General features: G+C 41.2%; 1 protein-coding gene across 5 annotated transcripts in view; it reads left to right on the forward strand.

The window, feature by feature from the left end:
- The window catches only part of TSC1 (TSC complex subunit 1), a 28550-nt gene continuing 12106 nt past the window's right edge, over window positions 1-16444 (forward strand). For 2 of the 5 annotated variants that reach the window (XM_030207764.1, XM_030207765.1), the window contains exons 1-12: window positions 2-212; window positions 4501-4682; window positions 5212-5315; window positions 7800-7952; window positions 8577-8721; window positions 10007-10161; window positions 10604-10677; window positions 11601-11779; window positions 14776-14870; window positions 15412-15532; window positions 15868-15980; window positions 16248-16287. In XM_030207764.1, the coding sequence (XP_030063624.1) occupies window positions 4577-4682; window positions 5212-5315; window positions 7800-7952; window positions 8577-8721; window positions 10007-10161; window positions 10604-10677; window positions 11601-11779; window positions 14776-14870; window positions 15412-15532; window positions 15868-15980; window positions 16248-16287 (1285 nt within the window). In that variant the 5' untranslated portion in view covers window positions 2-212; window positions 4501-4576. Of the gene's footprint in view, window positions 246-1657; window positions 1678-4500; window positions 4683-5211; window positions 5316-7799; window positions 7953-8576; window positions 8722-10006; window positions 10162-10603; window positions 10678-11600; window positions 11780-14775; window positions 14871-15411; window positions 15533-15867; window positions 15981-16247; window positions 16288-16444 lie in introns of those variants that run through there. The other 3 variants (XM_030207762.1, XM_030207761.1, XM_030207763.1) reach the window with 3 other exon arrangements.

Raw genomic sequence — 16444 nt, forward strand, 5'->3', positions numbered from 1 at the left:
GCGGACACGTGAAGCAGTGATTTTTGAGCCTGCTGAGCTTGGGCTGGGGTGAGCGAGGCGTGGTCGAGCCCAGGAGCAGGACGCACTCTTTGATTGGTCGGCGGAAGTGGACTTACGGAAGACGGTGGTAATCTGTCAAAAATGGCGGCGCCCTGTGTGCAGGAGGAGTTGTGAGCTGTAAACAGCCGCGCTGCGGCACCGCATAAAGCGGGGTAAGGTTAAGAGGCTAGGGACGCCGTGGTCAGGTAAGGTGGAGAGTAGAAAATATAAATATTGCAGAATGGCAGTGGGTAAGCCTGGTGCATACGGATGGGGTGTCGGTGTAGGCACTAATTATAAGGGTTAGATAGTGTACTTTAGCCCCAGTGCACGGGGAAGGGAGTAGTTTGATTTAGTTCTAGTGCATGGAACAGGAGCAGGTAAGCAGGTATTCTAAGGGTTAGAACGGGGTGATCTAGTTTCACTGTTTGGGCAGGGTGGGTGGTTGTATGCCTGGTAGCGCTATATAAGTGTTAAGTAGTAGTACTATATTGAGGGATGTTATAGTAGTGAGCTTGTAGGGAAAGAGCCCTGGTTAGTACTGTGTGCTATAACTGGTGGTTCGGTAAGCCTTTTGGTAGTGTGCTCTGCTGAGGGACAGGAGACTGAAGGCAGGTTAGTGTGATACGGGCTCCATAGATTAAATCTTTTAGACAAACTCGACAGAACATATATTTCTAAGAACTTGGGCAGGTGGAGCAACCTCTGTGTTAACTGTTTCTTATGGCAAAAGATGGTATGTTATTTTTTTGCGCTCTAGGCTAGAAAGTAAATGTTGTTTTTACCCTTGTTTGTTTTGAAACAAACACACTAATCTTGATCCATGTTCATCCAACACCTCCTTTGTGGGGTTGTAAAACTTACAAGTTTTCCAAAGAGAATGGTTATCTAGCCATATGCTAATGACCATCGTTTCTAAATGATTAACAAGCTCAAGTAATTAAGTGTTTGTATCTTTTATACTTTTCTCTTCCATTTCAGATTAAAATGAAACTTTTTTTTTTTCTCTTACTACAAAACTGCTCAGACAAGTAACCAAATCAGCTTGTCAAGCAGTGTTGTACTTGAGGGAAATGTATATCTATAGGGAAAAAAAGGCTCTCAATTTGTCCTGGAGAGGCCTGAACTGGTGACTTTAGTTAGAATATTTTAAGCAAATAAGTGGACATATGACTCCATGCTTTCGGTTTACCAGCACATTGAAATGAAGAGAAAAGTAACAGGATAGTGCACTGTGCTCCCTCCCCTACCCTGTGAGACCTGAAACCTTGGGGCCTCCAGCATAGCTGACTTGCTGTTCTGTTGCTTTGTTTAGTATTAGTGTTGCAGTACATGACTGTACAAAGGTAATCTGGTGACTTGATACTTAAGAGAGCTTTGATCCTTCTTGTCATGTCACCCAATTTTTCTCATAGTAGCTTGCAAATTCTTAAGCAGTACCTGAGGGGGAGGAAGTCTAACTTCAGTCCTGAGCCATCTGTTAGCTAGATCAGATTCCTAGATATAATTTTGAGAACATCATGTTTCCCTTCATTACTGAATCCTTTTAGGCATTTTTTTTTAAATAAGAACCTAAAAACTTGTCACATTTGGGTGACTGCACAAAGAGCCAAGGTAATGGATTCTGAGTAAGTCAGTGTGAGTTTCTGCCAATGTGGCAGGTGCAAGTAATGAGCTTCTCTGTGGGTGCCTGCTACAATTTGCTTTGTATAAGGCTGTGGTAGTGGTCTTGTTATGTCTGAAGAGCAGTTTTCCACTGATGTCACATTGACAGCATCCTAGCTGTGACTTTGGTGTCTCTGAGTAAAAGCATAGTTGTGTACAATAGGTGACCCTATAAAGGTGCCTATTAAACTCAAGGAATACTTTTTATTAGGAAATTACTTATGAATTTTCTGGCAACGTCATGAATAGTATAAAGTATATTTTGCTCTGTAGCATTGAGAACAGAAAAATATGTAAGTACAAATGTGGGGGTTTTTTTTTTAGTATCTGAGGGCAACCTTTATATACAGAGGGCCCTATGAATGTTGGTACTACCCCTAGCGGAATGCAGCATTACATAATATTGTGGCTGAAAATGCACAGAGCTCCATAGACCTCTGTGATAAGTAAACATTTAACTAAACATGATGGAAACAAACTGCTAGAGTGTCTATTCTGAAAATATTTATACAACACAATATTTAAAACTGCCAGAAGTCTAGTTAATGATGTTTTCTGTGTATAGTTCCTACGGTCTGAGGGGCCTTGTAAAATTCAACTATGGGCCACAGGTTGCCCACTTTCAATTTTTACAATACAAAACACCGTGGCCTGTTTATTATGCCGTGTGAGGCATTCAGATCATGTTACCCTCCTTCTGGCAAAATTACATTGGATACCTGTACACTTGAGGATTCAATTCAAATTTCTCACCTTGACTCATAAAGCTGTACATACAGGTCTTCCTGATTACCTGGCATCATTAACTATTCCTTTCACACGGTCCGTTCTCCCTCAACACTCATAGGCTTGTCCTTTCTAACCCTAGGCAGGCCTATTATGAAGTAACACGCAAGAGTGCTTTTTTTATTTCATGGCCCCGTTTCTCTGGAACAGTGTCCCTCTAAGCATTAGGTCAGAGCCTCTATTGAAAACTTTCAATGTTGCATTTAAAACCTAGGGCCCTGTTTACTAAGGTGTGCTAATGCTAGAAACAACCATAGGAATATATGATGCCTCTAGCGTTAGTGCGTGCTAAAAATGCTAGCATGGCTTAGTAAACATGGCCCTTTTTTTTTTTTTTTTTTTTTTATTTCTTACATGTCTCTGTAATGCAGAACCAATGCACCTGACTGATATACAGTAGTAGTGGTTGACTGTTTTCTGGTATGAATAGTTCTTGCTATATAAAAAGAGATGTTTATTACAGCTTGAAACATCACACTTTTTTTTTTTTTTTAAACAAGTAAATCAAAGTGATGTTTCAAGTTGTAATAAATGTCTATTTTTATATAGAAATATATTTATTGGTATATAATGGTGAATCATAAAAACCTAGCCCCTTTTCCCCAACATAAGCATCCTAGGACAAAACAGTACCGTCTGCACATTATAACCATCACTATGCCTAATCTGCTATGATAAAAAGTTATTCAAAAAGACTTTAGCATACACTCTGTCACGGTATGCAAATACAGCAGTCTGAGATGAAGGAACTGCTTTTGCACTTTTGTCCAGACTCCAAGGTTAATAGTTCATGCATTGACTACACCACTGCATAAGTATCTCAGTAGAGCAGAACACATCTAAGTTGTAAGTTAGTGCAAAGGTAAAGACCTTTTACAGATGAGATTTCATTCTCACAAGAGACTCTGGAGCGAGAAAAGCTTGTTCTTGATACAGTCTGCTTCAAGTGCTCCCAAAAAGCAGTTTTCAGAAGCCATACACAAAAATAAAAGGATTTTTGAAAATGACCCAGCCTCCATGCAGCTACTTAGGTAGGAGGGAGGCAACAAGATAAGCTTTGTATGGAAAAGTACTTGCAGAAAATTTATTTATTTAGATTTTTGCTCACACCGTTTTCAGTAGTAGCTCAAGGTGAGTTGCATTCAGGTACTCTGGATATTTCTCTGTCTCAGGAGGGCTCACAATCTAAGTTTGTACCTGAGACAATGGAGGGTTAAGTGACTTGCCCAAGATCACAAGGAGCAGCAGTGGGATTTGAACTGGCCACCTCTGGATTGCAAGACCAGTGCTCTAACCATTGCCTCAGGTACAAACTTAGATTGTGAGCCCTCCTGAGACAGAGAAATATCCAGAGTACCTGAATGCAACTCACCTTGAGCTACTACTGAAAACGGTGTGAGCAAAAATCTAAATAAATAAATTTTCTGCAGGTACTTTTCCATACAAAGCTTATCTTGTTGCCTCCCTCCTACCTAAGTAGCTGCATGGAGGCTGGGTCATTTTCAAAAATCCTTTTATCTTTGTGTATGGCTTCTGAAAACTGCTTTTTGGGAGCACTTGAAGCAGACTGTATCAAGAACAAGCTTTTCTCGCTCCAGAGTCTCTTGTGAGAATGAAATCTCATCTGCAAAAGGTCTTTACCTTTGCACTAACTTACAGCTTAGATGTGTTCTGCTCTACTGAGATACTTATGCAGTGGTGTAGTCAATGCATGAACTATTAACCTTGGAGTCTGGACAAAAGTGCAAAAGCAGTTCCTTCGTCTCAGACTGCTGTATTTGCATACCGTGACAGAGTGTATGCTAAAGTCTTTTTGAATAACTTTTATCATAGCAGATTATATATATATATATATATATATATATATATAATATTCTTATGTGGCAGGATATGGCCTAGACTATAAAGGACTCCTGGGAACAAAACCTGTGCATACTCATTTGACTTTCTTACAAAGGAAGAATACAGGTACTATTGTGACCTCTGCCAACTGCTGCCTTCATTTTTCAGTGGTACCAGTGGGAACCTGGCTGTGGTTTAGGGAGCACATCATACCACGTGTACATCACGTGGGACCCCCCACAGAATGGCACAGCAAGCCAGTTCAGGGGAGCGCCTCTGTCTAATTGATTCCCCAAGCATAGATGTCCAGGAAGAAGTGAATAAGCTTATTAAAGACAGCCTCAGTACAGGTATGTATTATTTGCTTCTCTCTTGAATATAGACACAAATGTCAGGCTTGCATAATTCACTTATTTTCTCCATGCTGAGGGGTTTTTAAAGAGGGGTTTTTTTTTTTTTTAAAAGAGGGGTTTTCTGCCTTTCCTTCCAAAACTTGACAGTTTGTATCTTCAATCAGTTCTTCATTCCCCACCCCCGCAAAAAAAAAAAAAAAAATTTAATGCAAGTTATGTGTGAAAGGGAATGATGTCAAAGTCCCTTCAGCTAGTACTGTTCCCCTGTTGCAGTACTAGCTGACACTATCAATCTCTGTTCTTATTTCATAGCTTCTTGAACTATTAAGCTTTCACACTTCAGCAGGGAGCAAGTTTACATATAACTTTCTTTGAAAAACTTAGTTGCCTCTGAGTATACACCCTCCTCTGTAGGCACATTTAGGTCTTAGTCTTTTCCTTTTATAAATCAAAATGCAGAATCTTTACAACCCCTGAACTGTGCCGCTAGACAGCCTTTAAATTTCTTATGCTGTTTTGACTGTAGATCGGGGGCCTACGATTGTCAACAACCTGGTGGATTATTACCTTGAATCAAATTCAGAGCAAGCAGTGCTCCTCCTGTCCACTCTGCAGGAGCCACATGATAAGGTAACTTGCTGTCTTTATACCCTTATAATAGACTGGTTAGCAGCATAAAGACATTCTTGAGAGAGCAGGGACTGACTTCTCGAAACTCTCCCTTCATTTTTGGAGCACCAGTGAGGTGGCTTGAGTTTACAGATCACAAAAGTGATTTACCTAATTCTCTTGTGTTCTCCTTTGCCCACTTTTTCATTGGTGGGATGCTAAGTGCTCTGTACAAAGGACCATCTCTTATGCGGGGAAAGTTCCAGCTGCTGAAGTTGGGTATTTTTCTCCCTTAGTTTATTTGGTGACTGACTGGCTTTGGTGGGTTGGAGGTTTTGAGACACTGTTGAATTTTATTCTACATTTTGTAACTTGAGCCAGTTTTCAGTAAATATAAAGATACAGCCAGTCTTCATTGTGTCTAGGAGGGAGGTGAAATTGTGGAGAGCCTTCTGCTTTGCAGATAGGAAATGTTCATTGTTCATAGTAATTCTCGTAGCAGGCCAGTATTGGATATAGGTGGTTAGTGGAAAGAAATGGGAATTAAAAAAAAATTATTAATTTTAAAACAATACAATGCTTATAGAAACATACAACAGCGTATATTATTGGAATGAAGGAAAGAAATAAACAAGGGAATTTTGAACCAGGTTTCTAATACATCTTCAATTTTCTTAAGCATTTATATTTATTTATTTATTTAATTGCATTTGTATCCCACATTTTCCCACCTATTTGTGGGCTCAGTGTGGCTTACAATACATTGTAAATATGGAAATACAATTTGTTACAATTCAGTTATGGATTACATTGTGAGAAGTTAAGCGAAGACAGAGTCAAGGTAACGTTAGGGAATAGGACAAGGAAAAGAACAATGGGACAATAGGGAGAGAACGGGCAAATAGGGTAATAGAACCTTGGCAAAAAGAACATTTGGTATAACATTTTCTGTGAGTGAAGGTTTAAGTGTGATGAAAATTACGGGGGATGATAGTTCAGAAAAGAATGTATTGGTGTATTTCTGGGACAGTGAGTGTGGACTTCATGTGTATTGGTCCTTGCAGTAAATTTTATCAAAGAGATGAGTCTTCAGTAGTTTGCGGAAGTTGGTTAGTTCGTGGATTGTTTTCAAGTTGCGTGGTAGTATATTCCAGAATTGCGTGCTTATGTAAGAAAAGGTTGATGCATGCAGCGCCTTGTATTTTATGCCTTTGCAATTAGGGAAGTGGAGGTTAAAAGTTCGAGAAGATCTTTTAGCGTTCCTGGGTGGTAGGTCTATTAAGTCAGACATGTAGGCTGGAGCTTCACTGTGAATAATTTTGTGGACTAGTGTGCATACTTTAAAAGTAATGCGTTCCTTAAGTGGGAGCCACATAGAGGCATATTTTCAAAGCACTTAGCCTTCCAAAGTTCCATAGAAACCTATGGAACTTTGGAAGGCTAAGTGCTTTGAAAATATGCCTCTCAAAGTACTAAGTGGAGCACAAAAATATGTTCATAAATCTGGGCAGCAGGTAAAAGCAGCATAAGTCCATAACAGAGTAGACAGGACACAGATACTGGTGTGGTAGCTGTATAATGCCATAAACACTGCTGAAAGAATGACCAAAATAAGGCAAGTATCCTTAAAATGAGTCAAAGGCCTCCTGTCAGCTACCTGTCTTTCAGTTCATTTAGCACAAATGCCCAAATCCTTTATCAGATGTGCCATATGGATAATGGGGAAAATACACTAAATACACAATCTTTTGGGAGAGTGTCATTTGCTCCTTAGGTTCTTGACTTATATATAATAGGCATCTCCTTGTTGTATTATACCCAGAACTGAGCTTCCTCTCTTGCTTGCAGTTCTGTCAGAACTTTTTAACTCTATATACTATTTTTTCTCTTGTGTTCATTGCCAATATTAGGGTAGCCAGGTTAAAATGCCACTTTAGAAGTGGTATAAATATTTTTGGGGTCAGAAATGACTCCTTTAGCCTAGAGGTGGTAGTTCTTAGGTGTGTTTTTAAAATTGTAAATTTTTATTTGCTAATCAGTTAACTCCCTCCTCTGGCAAGCCTCTCTTTTTTTTTTTTTTTTGTACAATGTTTTACGCTGAGATAAACTTGGTGCACATGGCTTACTGTATCCTTGAAGCACTTTAGAGAATTTGGTGAGTGACTGGGAAATGTTGGGGTTTTTTTTCCTTTCTCTCTCCCATCACCCCAACAATTAAATCCTTAAAATCTCTGCACATGCAGAAGCAGGGCAGAGAAAGCAATTTTAATTTATTGGCCTTTCATGTAGAGTTCTTGGACCCAAGGTGTTCTGCATCAGTAGAGCTGTCTAATATTAGGGAGGGGTACAGCCAGTCCAGTAGCCATAGCCTAGGCATATGTTAGCATTTCAAAGGTCAGTTGGTGGATACGTTAATGCTTATGCTATTGTATTGGTCAACAGACTTAGTTTTTACTTTGACTTTGGCATAAATGAGAATAGTGTTTTTTGCACTTCTCTGTCTAGCACCTTTTGGACAAAATGAATGAGTATCTGAGCAAAAGTACCACTCGCCTCCCCACACTAACACTACTGGGTCATGTGATCCGACGCCAGCCCTCCTGGAAACACAAGCTGTCACATGCACCGGTCTTTCTCTCCTTACTCAAGTGTCTTAAGGTAGGAACATGATAATAACCCAAGGGAGAGTGGAATAATTTGGGAAGGTAAAGAGAGGGTGTTATAAGCATAACAACGATGTTGTTTGGTTGCCTGTTCTGTCTGCCTAGAAATACTTCCTGGGGAATCCAACAAGGGTTTAGTTCTAAACTTTTTTTTTTTTTTTTTTGTACTGCTAACATCTTGACTTGCTGCTTCTATACTGGCCACTGTTCAATTAAATTCTTGTAGAACTTTGTTAGTCTTAAGACTTGTGCTTGTCTCTGGCATATCAGCTGAAACCAGCCTGTATATTGATATTTTTTTCCCCTCTTGTAAACCTTCCCTCCCAGCAGCAGCATGTTAGTGACTTTATACCGGCCATGGGCACTGAGCTAGAGTCTCATCATAACCCAGAACAGTTCAGACCCTTCTGGCTCGCTGATTGTCTCCAGATATCTAGGTCTGCTGCTCTTTCCTGTTGTGCCCTCAAGACTTTTATCTTGGGTAGTGGTCCTGTATCAGACTGCTTTCTCACTAGGAATATTTAGCTTTGAATTAGGTGGTGTGAATTTTCTTCACTTAGTAAGAATAAGGTATGGGGAAGAGAATGTGGCTTAACCCTGACCTTCTTTCCTCTTGCAGACAGACACAAATGTTGTTGTCCTCACTACAGGGATATTAGTGTTAATTACAATGCTGCCGATGATCCCACAGTCGGGGAAACAGTACCTTTGTGACTTTTTTGACATCTTTGGCCGTCTGTCATCCTGGTGCTTGAAGAACCCAGGTGAGGGGATTTTCTTTTTCACAAACTTTGTCATGGCTTTTCCTTACTGCAAGTACAGGGCTCTTAAAGAGGTCTGTAGTAATTGGGATTCTAGGGTTCTTCAGCCTAATATGACCAGGTTTTCAGGTTCTAAAGGACCTGTTCAGTTGACTTGAGAACTCCTTAGGAAGCTTAAAAAGAAATTTGTTCCCCCTCCAAGTTACTTTCTGCTCATAAACATTCCACTATGTGCAGGAAAATGACCCTTCAGTGTATACCTGTGTGGGACTTCTTCTTTCATGGCCTCATTCCTCCATCAGACATGACTGCATTGTAATGGAAAGGCTTATCTTTATTAGTACTTCTCATGCCTTTCTAGTGGTAGGTCAAGGTGAGTTACATTCAGGTACAGTAGGTATTTCCCTGTCCCTGGTGCTAAGAAGCAAATCTTATACCTATGGGCCACTTAGCATCTAGCATGCACTAAATTTAATAAAAGGGTTCCTACGCTTGTATTTAAGATTGCCCAAGGCCAGGATTTTGAACTCTGGTCTCTCTGATTTCCCAGCCTGCTGCTCTAACCACTCCAGTCTTGCCTGTTCTAGTCCTTTTGCATTTTCCCTCTTGTTAGTATAATTTTATTTCTGCAAGAAAAGAGGTTACCTGGGATTAATTGGCACAGGATCTGTTCTTGAGCCAGTAAGCACTAATAGGGTAACTCCGTGTTCACCTGCTGGAAAGAAGACTCTAATGATGCACGCACACACACAGAGCCTCGCAACCAGAATGTAGTCTTCCCTCCTTGGAAGAATCTGTAGTTCATGCCGTATGTTCACACATCTCATTAGAATAAATCCTTGTGCAGAGATGCAACTTTAGAGTCTGATCGAAACGCTGCTTTCACACAAAGGGCTTACTTTTAAATGTGATAACATTCAGAGGCAGTGTGGTGCTTTCCCCCCCCCCCCCCCCCCCCTCCACACACACAATCTATGTGATGTAGTGTTATAGTCCTACAGATTGTGTTGGAGCAGAGGCTAGTGTTTGCTGTAGAACCTGAAGGTAGCAATATACTAGATGCCAAGCACCTGAAGGTTACTATATACCAGGTGCCTTGGGAATGGGTAGGTGTATAGACCTCTATGGATGTGCATTCCAAGGGCACTCATCATACTGAACAGGCTAGATTAAAAACTGTTGACCATGTTGTGTATGCTGTTGCTGCCAGACAGGAGGACTGTCTGCAGGTCTCGGATCAATATGTTTGTAATGAGAGCTTGGCAATGCTGGAATTCTCCATCTACAGGTCATGTGGCAGAGATCTACCTTGTCCATCTCCATGCCAGCGTTTATTCTCTCTTCCATCGTCTCTACGGAATGTATCCTTGCAACTTTGTCTCTTTTCTGCGCTCCCACTACAGTATGAAGGAACACCTGGAGACCTTTGAAGATGTGATCAAGGTAAAATTGTATTTTGGAATTTCTGATCAGTCTCTGCATCTGTCCTCCATGTAGAATTCTTTGTCCCTGAAAATACACAAATACATGAAGGGGGGGAATAAATTTGTTCCTGCATGAGATACTCATGTGTGGCAGTAGGGAGGGCAAAGCCTCCAGAATGTTGTGACTCCTCCAGTCTCCTGCCTATAGGGCAGTATTAGATTTGACACTGTCTTCTGTTGGGAAGAAAAGTAGATGTTTTTCTGTCAGTTTTTTTATTGAAGATTTTATACAATACAACTGGAATAATCAAACTAATCACTAACAAAAGACACGTCAAACATGACACTCCTCTCCCCTTAAGAAAAGTAGATTTTATTCCATGTTCAAGAGAGCATGTAGAGAAACTCCAGTGCAAGAATGGGTTTTTAAAATTTTGTTTTTAACTGCTGTTTTTTCCCAGCCAATGATGGAACATGTAAGAATTCACCCGGAGCTGGTGACTGGATCTAAGGACCATGAACTGGACCCCAGCAGGTACTGTTTTTTTTTTTTTTTTTGGGGGGGGGGGGGGGGGTTCTCCCCTCCCACCCCCCCCCCCCTTAGTGCTTGGCCCTCGTTCTGTGGTTTTTGTTTTTCAGTGCTTGGCCTTAATTGGATGAGTTGCAAATCCAACATGTCTATGTACAGTTCATGTGTAAGGCTTTGCAGGCCCAATGGGTGCTCCTAGCCATTTCACATCAATAATATCTGTGGTCTGACTCAAGGTGTATGTGTGAACTGGGTTCCAGAGAGTTGTCCTTGGTCTCTGGTTAAGATTTGCCATAGCAATAACTGAACTTTGGGGGGGGGGGGGGGGGGGGGGGGGGGGGGGTAGGAGCATGAGAACCTAGGATAAGTGTAAATTTAACTCAAGGTAGCTTAACCCCAGTAGAAGGAATAGGAGAAGCTGCAAGGCCAAAATGCCTAATGTGAAATAAGGGATTGGTATTTTGTTCCAAAACAGTATTCATATTTTCCTTGAGTATGGGCTTTGTACGTTCATGAAGATAGTCACAGCACTTCTCACTAGTTAATGTAATTCTGATGCAAAATTAATTTGTGAGTAGCTGCTGCTTTATTACCAAGTGGTGCTGGGTGTAAATAAGTGTCTGAATCCTTTGACCTAGGTGGTGTGTTCCAGTACCTCTAGCCCAACCACTAGCTGGCACCAAGCCAAACTGATCTAGAGATTTTTGATGACATTAAATTGTGATTTCAGGCTAACTAAATGAAGGGCATGAATCTTGAAAACAGATCCTGTGCCACAACTGTGAAAGCAAAGGCCTTGTTTTTGTGGGAGGTTAGGCTGGCAATTGCCCAGCTGAGGCATGAGGAAGACTTGTTTCAGGAAGCCATACTTATAGCTACAATGTCTTTTTTGGTTCTAAAAGTTTGTCCTTTATCAAATGTCTGTGTAGATGGAAACGACTGGAAACTCATGATGTTATAGTAGAATGTGCCAAAATCTCCTTGGACCCCAGCGAAGCTTCTTATGAAGATGGTTATTCTCCAGTTTCCCATCGTGGCTCCACCCATTCTTGGCACAGGCTTGCAGACCCTGCTGTCAGCCCCTACATGGATGTGCATAGCAGTTCTGGTAAAGTCTTATCAGTTTTCACTTCCCTAATACTTTGCACTCCTCCAAAAAGTTGTGTTCCAGGAATTTGAGTGCATATTAGACTGTACAGCCACTTCCTAAGTTAGGTGAATTTAGCCCGTAAGGTGTAAATGTGATATATTCTAAGTTCTGAGCTCCATGCATGAACTGCTGAAATCAGTGAATTACACCTATCACCTTTCCTCAGACACTGCACAGGGATTGGACACTGCTTCTTTGCAGGCTTATTCTGTGTGACTCAGCTCCCAGGGAAGATGCCTTTGCATGAAATAGCCCATAGTACAGGCTGGCTTCTGACCGGATCTGGAGGTCCTTTATATATTTAAAGTTTGTATATAGTATAGTACAGCTGGGATACTATAACAAATTAAATTTTATCAGAAAACTGAGCAAAGATAAATGGGCCATCAGTTTTGGCTTCCATATAGTAGTGGCAGGGATCTAACCAAATTCAACTTAAGCTTTCTCTGCCTTTTTAGCTTTAGTAAAAAGGGAGATTCTGTTGATGGTAACCAGTCAGTGGCTCTCAACCCAGTCCTGTGGGACCATCTGCCCAATTGGGTTTTCAGGCCATCTACAATGAGTATGCATGAGGGATTTGTATACAGTGGAGACGGTACATGCTAATCTCATGCATATTCATTGTGGATAGCCTGAAAACCCAACTGAGCAGGTGATCCCAAAGGACTGGGTTGAGAACCACTGCGGTAAATAACCTAGGGATAGACTAGCTATTGGAGATGATGGCATCTAACAGCCGTAAGATAAACATGGCAGAATGTATCAAACAGTTGGTTAGTGATATGTGAGAATAGCCTGCATTACGTGGATATTGAGGAGTTCAGCTAAAATTAGGAGGTAAAGGCATGCATAGCGGTAGATCTGGTCTGCTGTTTACTGCAGTGGGTTATGATGTGAGTTGATAGACTGGATACTTAGAACATCAGTTACATATATAAACTGTAGAAATTTTGAAATGACGGGGGAGGAATTAAGACACTCAAATTCTGTATAATTTTGGTTTTAAAAGCACAATTTAACTACTTACAGCTCAGTGCCTAAGATTTTTGTTAAACTCAAGTGTGTGTATTAACTGTTTGGATATATTTTGTAATACATTTAGTATAGCAATGTTAAGACTGACGTACAAACTGCTGCAGCCTCTAAGGTTTTTGCCATTTGAAATTAGAAAGTGGAGTTAAATTTATCAACGCTGTGACCTCTTGCCACAGAGAGCGTATGGGCTAATGACATGTTTATGGAGTGCCTGCCAAGATGTCAAACCTCAAAATGCGGGTTTCATGACCTCATTTTTGGGTCATGACCCCTAGTTTTGGAAAGCCCTGTTGGTATATAAAGAGTTAATTATCTAGCTAATGCTGACTATAGCAAGAACCTCTAGAAGATGAAACACAGTTACACTGGGTTTAAATGGTATAGGGTCACCTAGTAATGAGGTGGTCAGTAAAGGGACCAGTGGCTGGAGAGAAGTGGTATTGACTAATGAAGATTTTTTGCTTGTTCTCGGATATAGTATCCTTCAGTTCTTTGCACTGGAAGCAGTCATCAGATCTAACAAGTCATATAAAACAGCTATACCTCAATAGTGGCACCAAGCCAAACTGATCTAGAGATTTTGAGGGCATTAAATTGTGATTTCAAGCTATCTAAAAGAGGGGCGTGAATATTGAAAACAGATCCTGTGCCACAACTGTTGTGGGAGGTTAGGCTGGTAATTGCTCAGTCAGACCTGAAATTTCTTTAAGTACTCAACCAAAGAATGCAAACCATTTGAATGAAACCCTTTAAACAAGGAAAGGAATTAGTGGGTGAGACAGTGTCCTAAGTCCCTTTTTATATTTTAAAAATGTTGGATCATAATTTGAAATGTATTTTCTTTGTGTACTCCTAAAACCTCCCTTGAAGTCACCTAATTATGTGATCATTAAAGGAGTGATCTTGTGGAAAATTAGTTACCTTATTGGAATCATGTAATACATCACCTACAACTTGTTAATCATCTTTGGTTAAAAAAAAAACACTTTAGATATAATCTTGAAGGCAATATATCAAAGCTGAAAAATCAAAATATGGAAATAAAGGGATGGAAAATGATGGGTTTGCTGAAGGGGAAGTGATATATGAATTGAAAAGCTAAGATGAAAAAAATCTTAGCTAAATTGCATCTTTATGACATAGTTGCTAGCATTTGGAAAGGGGAATGAACGTAGTGATCTGAAATCCATATCTAATAGTGACCAGTGTGTCGCTCAACAGAGCATAGCCACAACTCTATTTCTGGGGACCTAGGGGTGACCTTGAGGGAAGAGAGCAAGAATTTCTCCTCATTTTGTGCCCCAGGGCCGAAGCACACCTCTGCCCTCTGCTGGCTGGGATGCTCAAGCCCCGGCAGTCTTATTCTCTACCAGAGCGCGCCCCCCCCCCCCCCCACACACACACACACACTGTAGCCTCAGACACCAGCAGTTCTGCACATGCTCAGTTCAATGCATGAACTAAGCATGTGGGCAGAGTTTGCATAAGAGAATCTCTTCAGTTAGAGAGGTTTGATCATCTCCACTATCCCATGCATCTGGTGCTGCAGTTTTAAAAGGGGCCGAAGCCTAATGTGTGTATGGTTGGAGGGGGAAGACAGACCCCCCCCCCCCCCCCCCCCTAAGGCTCCCCTGTTGCTATGTCACTGGTGCTCACATTAACTGTTCAGTAAATGCTACAGCTGCATATCTGCTGTTCTGGACTTGTATCCTTTACAAGAAAATATTGCAAATAACTTGCCTGGAAGTGAACCTCCTAAGGAGGCTAGCAACCTGTCTCGCATTGCATTATAGGGAGGTGGTAAATGGGGCTTTGCAAACTGAGTTAATCTGGCATTATTTGAGATGATGCTAACCAATGTAGTAGTTTTGCTTTGTGAAGAAATAATGTTCCTCTTGTTCTTCCCCCCTCCCCCCCAGGAAGTGCATCTTCTACCCCTTATTCCACTTCTAGACTAAATGTTTTACAAGCATCGGGAACACCTGGTGCACAGCGTCTGACAGAGTCACAGCAGGTGAGAGATGCAGCTCGGAACATTTTGGCTAATGTCAATTTCTAATCATTTGCTTGAAAGTCTGGGATTCCACTAAAAGTTTAAAAGGAGCTGCTTCACTTCATCTCATCCAGTCCTCAGCAAGGGCTGTGCAGAATAGTTCTCTACTTCTGTTACAGTGTAGTTCTAAAAACTGAAAATGACGACCTGTAGCAGACTATAGCTTATGTAGCTTGTTAAGGACTAAACCAAATGTGGATATTCTGGACCTCTTTCTCATCAATTTATCTTATGTTGTCCCAGACATTTCAAGGGTTTTGTAACTGTTCTGTGCAGTCCTTCACCTTTGGTACAAACTAAACACCTGCCCAGCACCACCAACCCTCTTCCATAGTCTGCCTAGTGTATATTGGGCTTCTTGCTCTAGAGATGGTTTGGATTATTTGGAGAGGTGTACAAAACCTGTTCAGATGATTTAGACAGATTTAGAAGGGTCTGTATCACCACTATATACTCAACTTTCTAACATGGTTCTGCAATGCTCTCTTCGTGACTTGTTTAGGACTGTACCTGGAGCCCCTCCATGCTGTGTGGTTTGAGCACCCCACCCACATCTCCTGGAGCCATCCTGACTGAAACACACCAGTTTTTTAGGCCTTCATGCAAAGTCTTGAGCATGTCTGGTAGGTGTGTGTAGTTGGAGTAATTTGTACTATGAGATGGGGCACATCAGCAGTGAAGTTTAAGAGAAGCAGATGCAATCTTTTATGCAGTCACATGATCTCCAGTAATTAGTTCAGGGTACTTATACATTTTTTTTTTATTATTATTTTATAGTTATACACAAATGTTCATCTCTCTTGGTCCATGATAGTCTGACTTCAGCATAGATAATAAAGGAATTGTGATCTAGGATAGAGATGTACCATGGATTACACTTACAAAGTGAATGTGACGTCTGTAAAGCTAAGTAATTCAGCATATTTTTTTTTTTTTTTTTTAAATCTGGTTGGGAAAGGAATGTCCTTGGGAACACCTGCTACCTCCCCTCCACTGGCCTCTGCTCCTCTGTGCATTTCAGATGAGCCTGGTCACCCCTCTCTGGCTGCAGTCATGGTTCCTCCCAAGAAGGTAAGTGTAAGCTGAATAGTTAACATGGGTTTAGTCCCCCCTCCCCCCCCCCCCCCCCCAACGCTATATTTGAACTTATTCCACTCTCCTCGTACACCTCGGTTCTGACCCTTGATGATCCCCTGCCATTTCCCTCTCCTCCTGTACAAGCCTGTGCTAGTACATCCTCGGCTTCCAGGCTGGGCTCATTTCTGATGCGATGTTCTGTGCTCCCTGGTGACACTTGCGATCTGAACTTTTTGTGACAAGTTTCCTACTTTCTTTCAGGATGAGAGGCCATTGCTATCTAGACAGCGCAGCGTTACAGGTAGGGAAATTTCTGAGTCTCCTTCTGTAACCCCTAGCAAAATGGATGTAAAATCCAGTCTGGGGCTAGAACCTTGGTACTTGTATGGGGTTTTCCAGCATTACAACTGTCCGACACAGATTGCTTTCCCACTTATTCTTTTGTCATGCTGTTTGTA

This window comes from Microcaecilia unicolor, chromosome 6 (genome assembly GCF_901765095.1).
Source record: "Microcaecilia unicolor chromosome 6, aMicUni1.1, whole genome shotgun sequence".
NCBI classification, from domain to species: domain Eukaryota; kingdom Metazoa; phylum Chordata; class Amphibia; order Gymnophiona; family Siphonopidae; genus Microcaecilia; species Microcaecilia unicolor.